Source organism: Myodes glareolus, chromosome 13, assembly GCF_982192425.1.
Source record: "Myodes glareolus chromosome 13, mMyoGla1.1, whole genome shotgun sequence".
Taxonomy (NCBI): Eukaryota; Metazoa; Chordata; class Mammalia; order Rodentia; family Cricetidae; genus Myodes; species Myodes glareolus.
This window is the reverse complement of record NC_142038.1, coordinates 28117322-28137193: the sequence shown is the minus strand read 5'-3', so window position 1 is coordinate 28137193 and position 19872 is coordinate 28117322. Positions and strand designations below refer to the sequence as shown.

The following is a 19872-nucleotide window of genomic DNA, read 5'->3' as shown; positions in this document are numbered from 1 at the left end:
AGTACTGACAGTCATACATTAAAGAAGTAAAGATAATAAAATAAATATTAAACTTATAGAAAAAGTAATAAAGTAAGAAAAATAAGCGACATAAAGATGGAATATGCACAGAGAGTCTGGATTATGTATATTGTTGTGTTTTCTTTGAATTTTTTCACCGAGGAGAGACATTTGATTTTGGGGACTGCTACGCTAAACCAACATACATGATTTAAAGGTTTCTTGACTTCAAAATTTGAGTCTCAGGATATAATGCTTTGGAAAAGAGGTTCTTCTTTTGTTTCCGTAGATGATGAGGACCTGTGGAATCCTTCCAGACTAAAGTGGGCCAGCAGATCTTTCTTGGGGTACCATTAGATAACAAATTAATTAAAACAGACTTGCAGTCATCAATTACATGTGTTGTTAGTCCCTAGATATGAGGTAAGTAAAATCTCACTGGATAAGGATTTTAGTTCCCTCTGGATCTCCATCCACAAAGGGTGGTTTGGCATATGAACAGCTTCCGATAATCAGTTCCTGAAAGGCAGTAATTTTGAAATGATGGAAAATTCTTCCATGTGAGCTGGATAGTTTTGTCAACTTGAAACAGGCTGTAGCCATCTGAGAGGTGGAACCTCAATTGATAAAATGTCTCCAGGAGATCTGGCTGTAAGCAAACTAGCCTGTAGGGACATTTTCTTAAGTATCCATTGGTTGGGTCGAGGGAGCCCACTGTGGGTGGGGATACCCATGACCATAAAAACTCTCATGAGGAAACATTAATTGGGGCTGGCTTACAGGTCAGAGGTTTAGTCGATTATTGTCATGGCAGGAAGCATAATGACATGCAGGCAGACATGTAGAGAGGTCACTGAGAGTTCTACACCTGGATCCATGTGCAGAAGGAAGAGAAAGCGAGTCACACGGCCTGTCTGGAGCATCTTAGAGCTCAAAGCCCACCACCAGAGACACACTTCCTCCAACAAGGCCACACCTACTCAAGCAAGGCCACACCTCTACTAGTGTCATTCCCTATTGGCCTGTGAAGGTCATTTCCATTCAAACCACTACCAATATCAGTATCACAATATATTACACTTTATAACTTAAAAAGTCCCACAGTATTCACAAATTCAAACAATTTGAAATTCTTTTTTTTAAAAAAAAAAATACAGTTTCTTTTTAAAATCCGATGTCTTTTACTTCACAGTCTCTCAACTGTGATCTCCAGTAAACTAAAATTTTTAATTCTTACTTTAAGAGGGAAGCGCCAGGGGACCATCACAACCAAATCAAAGCAAAAACAAATTCCAACTGTGTACATAACTCCATATCCAATGTCGGGAATCCGCTCACAATCTTCTGTGCTCTCCCAAAGGGGTTAGGTCACTTCTCTGGCTTCACCCTCAGCAGCACTGACTTGGGCTGGCTCCACCCCACTGCTGCTGTCCTTGCTGGTCATCCCTTGACACTAGCATCTCCAAATATGATGGGGTCCCTTGATGCAATGAGACTGCCAACAATAGCCACTCCGGGACTCTCTTCATGGAACCAACCAAGCTTCCACTTCTCTCCATGAGCCCTTCTATCCTGGGGCTTCCACTAATACTGAGGCTGCCTCTTCTCCAATTGTCTATCCGGGCCTCTCACAGTGCCAAACCACAGCTGTTCTCCATGACCCTTTCATGCCTTCAAACCACCTGAGAGACTCTTAGGCATTACCAAGTTTGGCTGCTAGTAAGATATAAAATTTTGGTGGCTTCTGTGCACTGACTCTGAGGAAACACTTCCCCAAAGTGATTTTGCCTCGGTGATGTTGGCCTCTTCTTAATCACCACTAATTTCTTAGCTCCAGTTGACCAGCATCTATTGTCTCTGTAAAACAAAGAGTTACTTCACTAGCTTTGCTCTTGTTAATTACAGCTAATTCTTCAGTCCCAGCTAACCAAAACCACAGATCTCATTTTTAGTCTTTAAGTGACTTGCAAACTTCCCTCTGGAACTTCACAAATTAGGCCTCCACCGTTTGCTCAACACTCTTATCTCCCAAGCTACCAAAGAAAACGTCATCAAGCTTTGAACTCCTAATGGATTTCTAGGCCAAAGTTCCAAGGTCCTTTCACAGTCTTTCTCAAAACAACATGCCAGATCTCTCACCATAGCCCATGATCCTTTCCCCATGTAATTTTAGGTTTCTATTACTGTGATGAAACACCATGACCAAAAAACAAGCTGGAGAGAGAGGGGAAACTGGAAGCAGTTGTTGATGTAGAGACCCTGGATACTGCTTACTGGCTTGCTCCCTTTGGCTTGTTCCAGTTGCGCCTTTTTAGACCCCAAGACCACCAACCCAAGGCTGGCACCATCCACAAGGAGCTGGGCCCTCTCCCATCAATCACTAATTTACACAATGTTGTACAGGTTTGCCTGAAGCTCAATCTTATGAAGAAAATTTTCTTTTTTGAAGTTCCCTCTTCTAAGACTACTATTACTTGTGTCAAGTTGACCTAAACTATCCAGCACACAGAGAAAATAAACTCTAACGGGTCATGGAAGATCTTCGAACCTCATTAGTAAGTTGATTCTGGAGCTCCTCTCACTGGCTAAACCTTAGGTTAAAATGTAACTTTGTTATTTCGATTTCCATTTCCTTGAATTGTGGAATCAGTGAAACAAAAGCACCTCAAGTTTCACTTTCATGTTCCTGGAAATGTAGGAGATACTGGAATGAAACTGAACCCACTCTCCTATGTGATTGGCTAGCACATTCTGAAGGTGGGACGAAAGTCAAGACAAAAGAGCTACACATCTTCCTTGTTTCTGCTGAGGAAGCAGAGGGAGTTCCAGTGAGGGGCCTCCAGCACAGTGAGGGCTATTCCTGCCCTGAGCAGAGAGAGCAGCCTCCAGACACAGGATTTTCTGGTAACTAAGCCTTCAGATCTGACTCCTCACCCTCCTCTGTCTCTTACTAGAAAGCCTATGAATAACAAGACATTTAGAGAGGAATCTTCAGAGTTGGGAACCTCAGTTTGGAAGCTAGGGGATCTTGGATTGGAGGCAGGCAGGACTGACTTAAAGATGTTCTTAAGTAATTATTCAAGTTTAGATAGACCTAAAGCAAATAACAAGGTTATTATTTAAAATTTACCCAGTTGTTTTAGATTCGGGTTTTGTTTGAGGAAAATGAGCATTTCGGTATATATGTGTTGTGAATTATAACTATAGAATATATGAAAATTGTTGTGTCTCAGTCTTGTTATTGCCCAGTATTCTTTTCTTGTTCCATTCTACCCAGTTCAGTATATTCATTTTAAACTCTAGTGGAAACTAGATTCGGGTAAAAAATGCCCTCTGTAAGATGCTTCTGCTGTAACTTTGCTGGGGAAGAATCTTAGGATTTGGTTTTGTTTTAAAAATATTTGTATTTGCTGTATGACAAATTAGTGCATCTCTGTAATATTTTGATCATCTTCATCCACTATTTCTCTGTCTTTTCCCATTCTTATTCTCTCTGTGATCCTTCCTCTTCCCACGGATGCCCTTATGTTCTGTCTTTTTTACATTTTTTTTAATACTCCATTGATTTTAATCAGGATCACTTGCTTGTTCTGGTGTGGAGTTTTTTACATGATCATGGTCAACTTTCTAGTTGTCATATCTCTATAGAAAAATGACTCTCCCTCCACCAATTTGTATTCCTAAGCAAAGGATAAGGCCTCATGTGCCTCTGATCTTGTTCCTGCTGAAATGTGAACAAGCTAAACCTTGTGTAAGTCTCCTGCAGGTAACCCCAGATGCCAGAAGTTTACACCTGCACGTGCCATGTCATAGTCAGAAGACATTATTTCATGCCATTCCCCCTGCCCTATCCTCTGTTTTCTGTGGTGTTCTCTAAACCTGGTTAGAGTGGAGGACTGATAAAAATTTCACTGCTTTATTTAAGAATGAGCACTCAACCATCAATTATTCTCACCACTTGGACCAGTTAGGAGACTGTACATCAAAACACTACCCACTGAAAAGAAATAAATAAAAATTAAAAAAAAACAGACAAAAAAACCCAAATCGGGAATAAGCAAAAACAACAACAAAATCTTTGCCTGAGCAAGGCTGAGAGCATTAGTAATCTCTGGTATAGTCCAAAATATTTAGAAAGAAATTTGCCCATTCACAAAACAGCAGCAGTAGATGCTGAGGGCCATTTTTAATGAGGGAATCCTCTTTAACTTGGTGGGTTTTATCATGAGTTGGGGCGCTAGTGAAGAAATGCATCTTTTTGTACTGATAATATTTCATGTCACTATAGTTTGTTGTGGTCATACTCTGTGTAAGACATTCAACACAAATTTTTCTTGATTGTTTTTCTTTTTCTTGTTTTTGTAGTTCTTTGAGAATTTTGTACACTGCATTTTATTGTTTTTTATAACATTTATGTATTCATTCTCTGTGTCCTCATACACCGGGGCTAGGTACTCACACGCTAGAGCCTGCTTGTGGAGGTCAAAAGACAAGGTGTGGAAGTCAGTTCTCTCTGCTTTATGAGTCTTAGGATTAGAACTCATATCATCTGGCTTAGTGACAAGTACCCTTGCCTGCTCAGTCATCTTGCTGGCCCAAGACAGTCTTAGAGTGTGCATAAGTAGACCAAGGCATGGGGACCAAAAGGAAGGGAGGCTTTTGTAAAAAGATCCCCAGCAACTTTCGTCTTAGGAACTTTCCCCAAGGCTAAATGCAGAGGATTCAGGTTCATAGTTGCCCTGCTAGATCCAACAACTTTCATTTTCATCCGGGTCCAGTCAGCTTTTGGGAGTGGCCAAATTTATTACCAAATACTTCATTTCAGTCACCATCAGAATAGCTTAAATCTGACACCCTTTCCGTGCCCCGGTTCCACCACCCCCACCCCTCACTGCCTCCATTAGGTTTAGTGAGGCTGGCTGAGAGTTGAACCTGGATGTCGGTCCAGCTTGAGAGACAAGTAACAAAACTCAGAGGGGACCCTGGCATTTTAGTAGGACTTGCCTAGCCAGGAGGCCAGGAGCTGAGTGGCACCCCCACCACCCTGTAGAGTCATCATTTTTCTGAGTGTGGGGAAGAGGGTCTGGCATTGTGGCTGTTGTGGATGGTGCTCTGTTGTTCTGCTAACAGTGCTGGGGCTGAGGGACTGGCCCCTGTCAGCAGTCAGGTCGTCAGCAGGAAATAGAAATAGTTACCGCCTTAAGGAAACATAAAGTTTAGAAATTTATACAAAAAAAAATGTACATACCAATTTAGGTATTAAAACATCTAATCCCATAATATTATATAAAATGTGTTATCTACTAGCCATGAATGAATTGCTATTGGATACAATTTTTTGTGATATATCACAACCTTTATCTTATGGTTCTGATGAATATTATTTTGGTTGAAGTCTACTTTTGTAAATGTTACAAAAAGCAAATCAATATCTTAAGAGAACCTTCTTGATATAAAAAAGATTAATTTTAGATTTGTATCAGTGTAGTGATCTTTGGCCTTAGGAATTTTAATAACTTTTAACCACACCTGACTCAGTCATGCTCATATCCTTTTTTAAAATCTACAGCGATCCTCTGTCTTAGAGCAAAACTAATTAAAAATCCTTTACTTCAGCATTTCTAAAAATATATATCAGCATATGTATGACCTTTTAAACATTTTTCTCCTCCTTATTGGAACCTTTTTACCTTTTTTGATATTGTGGACATGATGTTATAAGTAAACAACTTTTAGATAGCAATGGTATTTGTTGCCCTGACAAACTGGGAGGGATGTTAAATGATTGATTTTCATAGGGTCCTAAGCTTAATCAGACCAATTTGTCAGAACAGCCCTAGAAACTGTTACCAAAAGAGAGGTTATGTCCCCAGTGTAACAGTCAGAGCTCTGAAAGGGGACAGAGAACAGAACACAGAGATTCCTTAAACTAGAGGCTACACAGCTCGCACCCCAGGAAGACAAAACAGAATGGATGTGTGCGTTTAAATTAGAAAGCATTGAAATTCTTACTCAAACCGTTTATTGGCCTTAAGAGACTGAAACAAATCTGTGAATGCCATTCTGAGCAGTGACTGTGCTCAGGTCTGAGTTTTCGTTTGTTATGCTAGGGCCTCTGTTGTCTCTTAGTAGAAACTTGATCTTATGGAGAGTTAAGATAAACTTATGAACTTATGATAGTTCCAGCCGCAATGTGTCTTAGGAAAGCAAAGGTCATTGTAATACTCAACAAACAATTATTAACCCAATTGGCCAGAAGCTCAGGAAGAATACACATTAATAATTCTGAAGGTAAACTCACCTTTCACCAGCAAATCTAAGTTATTTGCCAAAGATTCATTTAATTGATGTGAGTTAAAAAGCAGTTAACCTCATCTAATAATATCAATTTAGCTTAATCCCTTCTACAAGGCAATTTCGTGCCATGGAAGCATACATGTAGATATAACACAATATATACATACATATAATACTATATCAAATACATTTTAAGACAATAAAGAATATTTGTGAAATTTATCGTGTCAGGTTATCTTTAAAATCTTCTGCTCTGTTAATCTTTTCCATATCTCTAAGTGAGCTTTAATCTTAAATCTGTTCTTTAAAAGTTTTAATTTCCAGCTGAAGCAAATTAGAGAACTTCTGTCTCGGTATGTAGTTCCTTAAACAGGATGACTAAACAGAACATGGGGTGAAGCTGGAAAAAAAATCAGACAACATGAAATAGTCAACTATTTTCTTTATTCAGCTGAATTTTTACTTTGCTGATTACAGAACTAAGTTGTAAAATCACACATCTGGAAGTTTCTGGAACATGGAAAGTACAAATCATCCAATCAGTAAAACAAACACAGATCCCAAACGAAAGGGAAACCCCTGGAATGCAGGTCTATACGTTGAGAAACTCTATCTCTATACTATGAGGAAAATCTGGGACTGTAGAAGCACACTGGGGAAAATTGTTGTTTGAGTAAGAGATTTGTTAAAAGGGTTGTGAAAGCCATAGACAGACAGGCAGAGAGCAGCATGGCACAGAGATTAGGCCCATGTGGCAGAACAAGGAATCCTTTCTTGTGGGTCTGTGCCGTGTGATTGATGAGAAGCCTACAGTGTCTGCTTGCAGTCAAGGACTCTATGGGTGGGGGAGCAAGAATCTAGGGATAAAAGTGGTTTTAGTCATGGAAACCAAACCACTATCATTTCTGTAACGATCACCAATCAAAATGGGGTTGCTTTACAAGCTGAAGTGCCCCCCGGTTAGCACTTTAGATAGCTATAAATTACACCTAGGGTTTCTTCCAATCTTCTAAGACCTCTTTTGAAGAGTTGGTTCAAGGGTCCTACAACACTGGCCGGATTAGAAAAACATCTGATGATTCAGAAAGGCTGCAAAGATTTCTCAGGACCATCAGGCTAATCAAGAGCTGAAATCCGGGTTCCTGAGATATCTCCCTTCCCGGCTTTATCTCTGGCAGTGAAGAAGGGTCTTTACTAAGACAGGCTTCTTCAGTTTGACCAACAATAGAAATTCATTGCATTTAATTCACATTGTAGTGAACTTAAACCAAAATAAACAGGCAAAATATAACACATTGGAAAAATACTTATTGCCTAAGTTAGGCAAAGCAGACATTGAGCTATTTCCAAAGTGATGCTTTAACTCACTGCCTAGCAAAGGAAGCATAGCAATTTTCTTCATGGGGTCCACAGATATTCATATAGGCATAGGCCAGCTTTTTAGCATGCTTGTTTTAGAATTACATTCCCTGAGCATGCTTATTATTAAATTGATGGACAGAAATGCCTCTCAGAATCACTAGCTTCCACAGTCACATTTTAGCTGGTGATAACAAAAAGGATAGTTTGAAGGAATTGAATGCAGGAAGAAATCTGTCCAGGAAGGTACCTGCCTTGCTTAGTCAATAACAGATTGGCACATGTTCTTGTCCTACCTGAGCATCCATATATCACATATGGCTGAGCATCCATATATCACACATGGCTGTACAGCATTCAGGGTACCAAAACATTTTTTTAGAAAGACCAGTAGCTTTACCTGTTTTCCATCTCATGATAACTTCTTGTGTCCAGATTTTACATGAATCCAAGAAATAGAAAGAGTCTAGTGGAACCTGAAGGTTGACAGCCCTCTTTGTTCATGGCTTCTGCTTCCTGGTTTCCAGGACTCTGTGAGCTATGGAATGATGCATGAAAATCTTCCATGGGATCTGAATGCTGTAGAACTGAGTTAAACATGTCCATATACTATTGTTCCAGCAGTAACTGACCTAGTACCTGCCAGATACCCCTTTCTACTAGGCCATCTATGAAGTCAAGCCTATGAACATAACCCAAGAGCCAATACAGATTGGCAAATTCAGGTTTCAGGAGTTGCTGTTATCTGTATCAACTCAGCCTCCTGACTGCTCTTTCTCCTGCCTCCTGCACATGTTGTCCATGTTCTTTTGTAATGCTGCAGGTGCCCTGCTTGTACTATCTATGTGTACCAAGCATCCATTGGGATGGGTGATGTCCCTAGCAGAAATTTTCTGGTTTGGCTGTTGATTCAATTATTCTGGGAAGCTAAGTGTGTTCAAAAGAAACTGGTCCTAGGACATATCTGTGTGGCATGGTGACTGGACTGGCAAGCACTACACCCTATATAAATATGCTTTATATTTTGCAAAGTTTGGTCCCATTTCACCTTAGAAAGGAGCTTGTCCATTGGCCTTCAATCCAACTCTTTATTGGAAAAGTGTTGTATTTATAGATCAGGAAGGGTTCATGAATAAATGTTCAAATGAAGAGACTTTACTTAAAGAGCAAACTTAGAAAGTTAGACATGCCGAGTAGATGAATAAGGGACTGTGTGACAACCAGAGGCTTGAAAGTGTGAGGGGCCATTACCATATCTAAGCAGAGGAATAATAAGAAAATATTTTTCTTGAAAATACCATGAGTACTGAACAGTTCACAAAGGCCAAGTAGCACAGATGATAAAGAAGGACAGAAGCAGGTACAGTCATTTGTGCAGCCCAACATGGAGGCCATGACCAAATTAATCTGATTTATACTGGAATCTAGAATATGAGGGGCCTCTGGTCATGAAGTCTACATAGCACAGAGGCACAGAGCTGACTGAAAAGTTAAGATGGATCTACAAAGAGACAAGGGACACTAAAACATTAAAGTCTCATGTGATTGTCTCAGATACCTGCAGAAAGAATGGCCCTATTGTGTCACTTACAGGTGAACTCTAGAGAAGTCACCTCGTAGAGTTTGGAAAAGGTAGAAGGCAGGGTGATGGGCAAAGCTGTGGTTGAGGAAAATAGGATGATGTTGGTCAAAGGACACAAAGTCCCAGAAGTGTAAAATGATCACAGTGGGAGATCAGATGCAGGAATGCAGTCATTAAGGATGGTATGTGGAAATATACTTGAAATTTGATAAAATATAGATCTTAAATTTCCTAAACATCCTCCTGACTCTTCCTTCTTTCCTTCAGTGCCATTAGTTGCTCATAGTCATGGGTCAGCTGTTCTCTTCATCTAAGGATGAGCGCCACCAGGATTTGTCCTCCAGCTTTGCCGAATATTTTAAGAAGTTCAAGGTAGGAAGCAAAATTATCCCTCAGGAAACCATAGCTTCAATTGAGTTAAGCCTGTCACAAGGAAACATACAGGGGACAAACTCTTCGATCACTAATGCATTAAAAGAAATTGATAGCACCCCACTCAATGTTGCTGTGACTGGAGAATCTGGAGCAGGGAAGTCCAGCTTCATCAATGCCCTGAGAGGTATTGGGCATGAAGATGAAGGTGCAGCTGAAATAGGTGTGGTGGAAACAACCATGAGGAGACATCCCTACACACACCCCAAGATTCCCAATGTGGTTTTTTGGGACCTGCCTGGAATTGGAACCACAAATTTCCCACCCAAAGATTATCTGGAGAAAATGAAATTTAACGAGTATGATTTCTTCATCATTGTGTCTGCCACGCGCTTTAAGAAAAATGATATAGACCTTGCCAAAGCAATCAGCGTGATGAAGAAGGATTTCTACTTCGTGAGAACCAAGGTGGACTCTGACTTAAAAAATGAGAAGGAATTCAAACCACGAACCTTTGACAGAGAAACGGTCCTGCATCAGATCCGCAGCAGCTGTGAGAGGACCTTTCAGGAGAATAACGTTGAGCAACCACCCATCTTCTTGATATCTAATAAAACCTTATCTGACTATGATTTCCAAATCCTGATGGACAAGGTGGTGAATGCTCTCCCTGTACACAAACGACACAATTTTATGCTCTCCTTGCCTAATATTACAGACGCGGCCATTGAAAGAAAGCGGCAATTCCTGAAGCAGAGGATTTGGCTCGAAGCCTTTGCGACTGACCTACTCAATATGATCCCTTCACTGACCCTCTTAATGGGCAATGACGTGGAGAATCTTAGGAAAAACATGAACCACTATCGAACTGTCTTTGGAGTGGATGATGCATCCTTGCAGAGTTTGGCTGAGGACTGGCAAGTGTCAGTGGATCAGCTCAAGGCAAAGATGAAATCTCCTCATGTGTTTGAAACTACAAAGAAAGAAACAATACAAGAAAAGCTTTCAAGACTTTGTGAGGAGTTTTGTTTGGCTAACGGGCACTTCATTGCTAAGAATGCTTATGTTAAAGAATTGTTTTACCTGAAATTTTGTTTCCTTGACATGGTGACAGATGATGCTAATGCTCTCCTCAGAGAGATATGTGTAAAAAATAACTTGGTTTCAGATTAGGCTGAAATCTTGTAGCTGTCAAAAATCAAAATCAATGACAGAAAAATAGGACACTGATATTGCAAAACAACATACTGTGTTATTCAGGCCATCCAGGCTTTATCCAGACTTAGTGATCATCTATCCACATTAGCTGTAGCAAGGGGATTAGATTTGTGTAAATAAGCTGAGAACTAAAACCTATCTACTCACTTTGAATAAACTCTCAGATTGAGTAATTTCACTTTTATCTGAATTTATTTTATATAAATCAACATCCATTTTTAGGTTTAGCATTGTGATGGGTGGTTTGATCGACAGACTAGAATCACATTGGAGGTGATTCTCCAATGTGCAACATTGCACAAAACATCAGGGTTTGCGTTTGGAAAACTATTTTGCTTATGTTAGTGTAGGTGAGAAGTGCTGCCCACTGTGGGCGGCCGCATTCCCTAGCTGGTAATTCCTGACCATGTATATGGAAAGAGAGGCTAAGCCGCAGCACACCCGCACTCATGCCTTGCTCTCTGCTCTCTTACTGCGGGTGGAGGGGGACTAGCTGCCCCCAGCTGCTGCTGCGACTCCTCTATAACCTTGGCTTTCACACTTATGTCCTCTCTTCATAGTGATACCAAAGGAAAAACCATAACGGGGCTGGAAAGATGGCTCAGTAGATAAAGCAATTGCCTTGCAAGTCTGAAGACCTGAGATCAGACCCACAGAGCCCACATAAACCCACCTATGGCATCTGAAATCCATGCACTCCTGTGGGGAGACAGGAGACAGAGGCAGAGAGTCCTAGAAGCTCTAGGGCCATCTAACCTGACACATGCAGCCATTAAAAAGAGACCCTGACACAAGCAAGTGGAAGGTACAAACCAATGCCCAGTGTTGTTCTCTGAGCTCTGCCTGCCTGCAACCACACATGCACAAAAAGTTTTTTTTCTTTAAAACAAAGAAAGAAGGTTTGGGGCAGTAACTCAATGGTATAATACTTGCCTCATGTGCATGGGACTTCGGTTTCAAGGTCTAGTACTCCAGAAAAAGGGTAAAAGGTGGAGTAGAGAGATGGCTCGGAAGTGAAGAACACTGGCTGCTCTTGCAGAGGTCCAGGGTTCAGTTCCCACATAATAGAACCAACATAGTAGCGCACAGTAGCCTATATCTTTTCCAGAAGATATTATACCCTCTCCTGACCTCACAGGACCAGGCACATGTATAGTTAGCAGATACATATGCAAGGCAAACATTCATACAATAAAAGTAAAGAAAAATTTTAAAGATATATGTTTAAATAAAGAGCACAAGAGAGAGAAACAATAATCATAGAGGTCACAATAACCTTAACAGAAATTCCTAAAACTTCTTAGAGAAAATACTAAAGAAGCTCTCTAATTTTGTGTCAAACCTAGTGAAGGTTAAGAGATTTCTCTTCTTTATATTGATAGTTTTTGAGTGTCGTGGTTATTAAATGACTGATTTAGTCCGTATCAATACCAAAAGCCAATTAATAAATTCTTTCTGAAAAAAAGACATTCGTTGCTACTTGACTTTCCCAACAATCCATAATAGCTTCACTGTGACTGTCCTTGGTATTACTGTTATTGGCTGATTATCTCATTGCACACTATCTGGCCCACATTTTATCTCTCTTAAAATAAAATGCAAATGAACAGTATATTTGTTAGTAAGACTAAAAGAGAAACACAGAGGAAAGAGAATTTTTAACTTTTATTTCATTACATATTTAAAAAAGAAAACAAACTATCTTTTTTCATTTTACACACAAATCCCAGTTCCCACTCCCTCCCCTCCTCCTACTCCTTCCATCTTCCCCCCTCACCCCACCTTCGATCCTCTCCTCAGAGAGGGTAAGATGCATTGCTTTGGGAAAGGTCCAAGACCTCCCTACTAAATCTAGGCTGAGCAAAGCATCCATCCAAAGAGCTAGCACAAACAGTAGGGATAAATTCTGGTATCATTGCCATTGGCCCCGTAGTCTGTGCCAGTCATATAACTGTCACCCACTTCATAGGGTCTAGTTTGGTCCTAGAAGAGAAAATTTATTCATGGTGGGGAGCACTTCCTTAAAGTTTGGGCTATAGACTAGGGAGAATAAGCAACAGAATTTTCTTCTCGCATTTCCAGTGACTGATGTCTGAGATCCAGGTGCCTGTGTGGCCAGACCCCCAGTAAAAGCATTCTTTCTGGTAGGACATCATATGGCCTTCCATGGTGCATCTATCCAGAGTATGATTCCCTTTTCACTTCTTCTTATGGCCCTAACACTTGGGCTTCGTTTTCATGACCTAGTCTAAATGTGGGTGCATCAAAAAAGATGAAGAAGTATGGGAATGAAAGGCAAATTGATGCCACCAAGAAAACACAAAAGCTTCTGTCAGTGGACATTGCAAAGGAAGCTGAGGAAATGCGAGAGAAAGAAGGAATAATTCTAAAGGAATTTACAGAGGATAAAGAGAATATATAGCCCCACTACATAAAAGCATTAACACAACTCTGCATAAATACTGAGAAGTTCATAAAAGAAGCAGATTTTTTTTAAAGTGCTGAAGGGCTAGGGAAGATCATGGGTAAAGTATTTGCTCTACATGTATGAAGACCTGATCCCTACTGTATTTGTTGCGGTTCTCTAGAGTAGCAGAATGATTAGATAGACGGATGAATAGATAGATAGATAGATAGATAGATAGATAGATAGATAGATAGATAGATAGATAGATAGACAGACAAACAGATGGACAGATAGACAGACAGATGCAGATATAGACACAGATTAGAGTAGCTTAAGATTGTTATCCAACAGGTTCAGCAATGTACCAATGGGAAGACCAGGAATCCAGTAGTTGTTCAGTCCGTGAGGCTGGAAACCTTAGCAGGTCTTCAGTATAGACTGGAATAATGAAAAACTAGGCTCTAATGCCAGTGATGGGATGAACTTGCCAGTGAGAGTGAGAACAACCAGACAAAGAACAAGAACTTCCTTTTTCCATGTACTTTACATAGGCTGTTAGCAGAAGGTGTGGTCCAGGATAAAGGTGGATCTTCCCACCACAAGAGATCCGGATTCAGTGTGGGTCTTCCAACTTAAAACGGTTTAATTACAAAAAAAAAAATTTCACAGGTGGACCTCGATGCTTAGGTTTTAGTTAATTCCAGATATGGTCACATTGACAACCAAGAATAGCCATCATACCAAATAAAGCCAGATGTGGTACTACATTTCTGTAACCCAGTGCGACAGTAGTGGGATAGCTGGCAGAGACAAGAGAACGCCTGGAGCCTTGTGGGTCAGCCAGTCTTGTGTATGCAGTGCAAACACCAAGAGACTGCCTCAAACAACAAGGAAATCAAAAACAAGGGGCTGAGGCTGTCCTCTGACTTCCACACCTATGCTGTGGCATGTGGCCAAAGAAGAATGCACACCACTCACACATATACACACAAACACACACACACACACAAACACACACATAGGGGACAGGTATGAAAAAAAGCAAGACAAAATTATGCCACCAGAGATACACAATATCTTCTATTCATCTTTTATTTATATATTTAAAATCAGAAATCTTGAATCTACATAAATCAATGAGTTAATCTAAAACTACAAGTTAGGCGTCAGGGATAATATAGCAGATGACACATTTCCTAATGTCTCCATGAGTGAAGAATCGGGGTATCCAGGGTGTGCTGCATTTGGAAAAAGGAAGAACAAACAGAAGGGCATTAGGGATGAATAAGTAGGTGCCGGGACCATGAAGAGCAAAGAGGAACAGAACCCTGAAGCAGAGAAAAGTGCTGATGGTAAAAGCAGTAATTCTAGGGCCAAAAGGCATGGCCTACGATAGTTAGGAAGAAAGATAAAAGGGTTTGCAGCTGGGCATGAGATGACCAAGGTGACCAGAAAGAAAAAAGACAAGGCTTTGACCATTTTGACAGGCTCTGGCAGGATCCCATGAAGTCACACACATTGAGAAACATTAGCAAGGAATCACTGTCCACTCCCCAAATCTACTTTCTAATGCAGCTAATTGTAACAAACTAAATTTTAAATAAGAACAATTTCCAAAAAACCTCCACCTACTCCAGGAAGATCACCCACAGCCCACCCCGCTGGCAAGGAGCTGTGTAGTGACTGAAGAAAACTGCAGCTGTATCTTGGTAACAGTGATAAGAGTTAACACTGCACAGACAGGGAAGGGAAAAGGGCCCATGCTAAAACTCCAAGGTGGTCATGCTACCTAAAAGCAAAAAGACACGGGCCCATGAACGACCGGCATCCTGTGCCAAGATCTGAGACCAGCAACACTTGGAAGTTTGACAAATGATGGCACAATCCAGGCTAATGGCAAGCAGGGGAGCCAAGGTCAGATCAGGGAGCTTCAATGTGTTTGCCCCTAACTAAACAAATGCCACATGGACACCACATTATCATATGTGTAGCACGTGACACACCCTAGTTTATCCAGTCCAGGATAAGTCCAGAAAGTTAAACAATCCAGTAGAAATGATCCCAGTCTTCATCCAAAGACGCTACCACGCAGTTATGTAAATTGTCCCCTCTTGGGTGTCCCTCCCACATGGGAGAGTGATCCTAACCTTTCTGGAAATCACTACCTAGATAAATAAATAACGAAACAACAGATGTCAATTCAGAACCCTGAAGAAAGTTGTAGGAAAAGGAGACCCTCCCTGGCCCCCACTTGACCCTTGTTCTAAGGTTTAAATCTAGAGAAATGAAGACCTCTGGGAGCAAACTCTGCAAAGCAAAAATTGAACTGACGACAACCTGCCTGTGGAGAGAGCCTTCTACGCCACTCTAAACGTTGGGCTAGTGCAAGGGAGGTGATGGCTACTGAGAGAGTTGACAAAATGCCCTGCAGTGGAGAGGGGAAATTCAGAGATAATTCATCTCCAAACTGTGGAGGGCACTCCCATAGATGAGGTGAACAAAGACCTGGAAGATCATGCAAATACCTGAGGGTTTCTCACCTGCTCACAAACTCACAGAAGTAAGCATACTTAGGCAAAACTTGTAGGTTGCTGGTACAAAAGCCTCTTAAACCAGAAACAGGGTTTTCTAACTGTGAATGTCATTGCATACACTTGCAATCCCCTCAGACCCTCAGACAATGAAATTTATACCTGTCACAAGCCAGGACACACACGCAAAAAAAACCTAGCTACTAAGGGCCCCCACCCCATGCTGATAGCTGGAGAGATCCAAACTGGAAACAAGCTTTTTAGATACTATCCTTTTGTGGCAGGCAGATTATTAGAAACTGGTCTACATTTTACTTTGCGGAACTGGTAACTATGGAATGTTACTTGGAGGAGAAGCCTTGAGGTTGGCCACCGAATTAAAGTTAATTTTAAAACTTTCTACTGTCATTAAGAAACTCCTTACTGGAGTTCTATCCAGAGGTGAGTGTGTGCTAGCCAGGGCGGACTGTCCAGGAAGAGAGCACAGCCACCCCCCATCAGTTTCTGCAGCAGGGTCTTCGGTGTTCTGCTGGAATCTTCCCAGCCCCCACTGTCGCCCTTTTGTCTCCTGTGTCCTTGGAATACCAGCTGTCCCTATTTCAGTGCTGAGGAGTTCTATTCAGAGTGCTGAGGAGTTCTATCCAGAGAGTGCTGAGGAGTTCTGTCCAGAGAGTGCTGAGGAGTCCCATCCAGAGAGGAAGAGATGGGCAGGCGCCAATGTAAGAATTCCTCCAACAACCTGAAAGGCAACATGACATCACCAGAATCCAGGGATCATGAAACTAGAAGAATTGAACACCCTACTTCAGAAGAAATAGAAGAAATCGACCTTAAGCGGAACTTTATGAAAATAATAGAGGAACTTAAACAGGAGGTGAAAATCTGCCGTAAAGAAATGGAAGAGGGGGAGCTGGTCCGGCTGCGCGCGCAGCGGTGGTGGCGGCGGCGGCGGCGGCGGCGGCGCTATCTGCCAGGCTGTAACCGTCGTCCGTCCGGGAGCGGCAGCAGCGGCTGGGAACGGCGCGAGGGCGGTAGCGGGGGACGCAGCGGCAGCAGTGGCAGTAGCAGCAGTAGCAGCAGCAAGACGGACTCGTGGACAGGCGCCGCCGGCCGGCCGGGCCGGGTGTCGCGCGCCGAGGCTGGGGGGGAGTCGTCACCGCCGCCGAGGTGACTGAGGAGAGAGGCGCCTCCTCGCTCCCGCCTCCGCCGGCCTTCAATGCCCAGTCCCCAGCTCGCCAGCGTTTTTCGTTGAAATATACGTTGCACATTTACGGCGATTCTGAGTGTGAGGGCAGACTTCTGCCAGGCTCAGCACAGCGTTTTCGCTGACAAGTGAGCTTGGGGGATATATGTGCCATAATTAACATTGCCTTGAAGACTCTGGACACCGAGACTGGCCTCAGAAGTAGTAGGCTTTTTTTCTTTTTAATTGCAAGCATATTTCTTTTAATGAGTCCAGTAAAATTAAGCGTCAAGTAAACAAAAGTGGGAAAGAACCTACACTTTTAACTTGTCTCACTAGTGCCTAAATGTAGTTTAAAGGCTGCTTAAATTTTGTATGTAGTTGGATTTTTTGGAGGCTGAAGGTATCCATCTGCAGACATTAAGGCCCAAGTTGAATTTGGATTGACGTGGATTCTGAATACTTCTGCCTGTGTTGAAGAGAGAAGCTTTATAAGGAGTAAACAAGTTGAATAGAGAAAATAGTGATCAATAATAGGCATTTTAGTGGTCTTTTTTAATGTTTTCTGCTGAGGAACATTTCAAGATTTATTGAAGCCCCCCAACCCCATTTTCCCTACTACACTCACACGCACGCTCACACTTTTTATTTGCCATAATGAACCGTCCAGCCCCTGTGGAGATCTCTTATGAGAACATGCATTTTCTGATAACTCACATCCCCACCAACGCTACTCTCAACAAGTTCACAAAGGAACTTAAGAAGTACGGAGTGACAACTTTGGTTCGAGTTTGTGATGCTACATATGACAAAGCTCCAGTTGAAAAAAAAGGAATCCACGTTCTAGATTGGCCATTTGATGATGGAGCTCCACCCCCTAATCAAATAGTAGATGATTGGCTAAACCTGTTAAAAACCAAATTTCGTGAAGAGCCAGGTTGCTGTGTTGCAGTGCATTGTGTGGCAGGATTGGGAAGGGTTCCTGTGCTAGTGGCACTGGCATTGATTGAATGTGGAATGAAGTATGAAGATGCTGTTCAGTTTATAAGACAAAAAAGAAGGGGAGCATTCAATTCCAAACAGCTGCTTTACTTGGAGAAATACCGACCTAAGATGCCATTACGCTTCAGAGATACCAATGGGCATTGCTGTGTTCAGTAGAAGTAGAGGAAGGCTTACTGGATTGTGGCACTAGAGGGAACTCTTGGTACCTGGAAATGTGAATCTGGAATCTTACCTGTGTCATCAAAGTAGTGATGGATTCAGTACTCCTCAACTCCTAATGATTGAAGAAAGCAAACGATAAATCCCTCAATAACACGAATAAAATGTTTAAGAAAAGTAAAAAGAAAGGAAAAGGGATTAATTTAGTGAAAGATTATTTTGCTCCTAGTTTTGGAGTTTTGATTTCTGCCAGGATTGAATTATTTCAAAATCTCCTGTGTTTTTTAAACTTTTTTCCAAAATAGATGTCTGAGGAAAACCAACGTGGAGCCAGTTGTTGGGGAGCACACACTTCCATTATGCTTGGCACATAGGTCTCCTTGTGGGATTTGGGGAGGTGGATTTTCCCCATCTTCTCTCTTCCTTCCTGCCCCTTACCCTTTCTTTCACCTCCTGATACATGTAGATGGAATAGAAAGAAGCCTTGTTGCTGTAGATGTGTGTCTGGCAGCCTTAAGCCCACCTGGGCACTTTCAGGAAAAAAAAAAAAACCATCACCCCCCCTCCAAAAAAAATGAGCAAAGGAAAAGCAGTACAAATATTTTATGCCATCTAAGAGGTTTTTGGTGGGGTGGTCATCTTAGTTTCTTTTTCTCAAACCCTGCCTGACATTAGGTATGAAAGTTAGCCAGGAACCTTTTTTGGTAAATGGTGTGGAAATGACATCTTAAAGAGGAGTCTGTCTCCTAGAACTTAGCTGAGAGTAGAGTCCTTTTTCCCAACAGTGGAAGGAGTGGGCATCCCAGAAACTTTATTGAAGAGTCAACCCCAGGTCATCGTTAGCATGTCCAGGAGAGTTAGGATGCTTGTAACTGTAGAACTGTGGGCTGTGGATTTGCTCTCTGACAGTGTCATGGGAAAGCAATAGTTAAAACTTTAGAGCTGATTTCAGAAAAGAGGAGCAACAGAACATTTACAGTATTTTGGTCTTGAGGAATGTCTGGTGGTGGTTTTCCAAATTATTCTTTATAGGTATAGTTAGTGTAACCACCTATTACCTTGTTACTACTAGATTCTTCTGAGATTAAAGGGAAAAAAATCACTGTCAAAACCAGTAATGTCTTGAGAGTGTGTGTCCACAGGCTGTCACAGGCAGTGGTCAGCACTAGAGTGAGTGGCGAAGAGGACTGCGCTATGGCATCAGGTGGTAGTGTTTTTTGTGTTCTCTGTTAAATGGACTGAGAGAGAAAACTGCTTTTCCCTGTTTGCAGAAGACAGTTGGCCAGGCTGCAGTGACAAAGCAAGTGGAGGGGCATCTCCAGGGACTCTGGACCTCTTCTCCTAAATGTTCCTTACTGACAGTGCCCTGCTGCCCAAGCCCTGAGTGCAGGCCTAGCATCATCTTGTCCCAGTGGAAATTTATTATGTAGAGCCATAAACTTCCCTTTTTGTTAGTATCGGTTAGGCCAGTAGGATGGACAACATCTCATTTGGTCCCTCAGATGCTGGCAGCTTTGTGTGCTGCCTCTTTACTGTTGCTGGAATTGTTCTGCTTTTAACTCATTTTAGATCTGTGGAATCCTTCCTGCCTTCCAGAAAATGAAAAATAATGCTTTTTTTGACGTTGTTTCTAGAATTTAAAGTAGAAAATGATGATACAACCCAAAATTTTCTTATTTCAGAACATGACAATAGATTGCTTTAACATAGACTCAATATCAAAATATCTTGCCCTCTAAGTTTAGATTTACTGTTGACT

The 19872-nt window shown here is 41.6% G+C and overlaps 1 protein-coding gene and 1 pseudogene across 1 annotated transcript; both read left to right on the top strand.

Moving 5' to 3' along the window:
* Window positions 1–2713: 2713 nt before the first annotated feature.
* Window positions 2714–11006, top strand: LOC125390322 (interferon-inducible GTPase 1-like). Its single transcript, XM_048419261.3, has 2 exons — window positions 2714–2904; window positions 9506–11006. Exon 2 carries the CDS (start codon window positions 9527–9529, stop codon window positions 10781–10783), a length of 1257 nt encoding a protein of 418 aa, XP_048275218.3. The 5' UTR covers window positions 2714–2904; window positions 9506–9526; the 3' UTR covers window positions 10784–11006.
* A 6395-nt stretch (window positions 11007–17401) lies between these two features.
* On the top strand, window positions 17402–18432 carry LOC148119985 (protein tyrosine phosphatase type IVA 2 pseudogene; annotated as a pseudogene).
* The last annotated feature ends 1440 nt before the right edge of the window (window positions 18433–19872 follow it).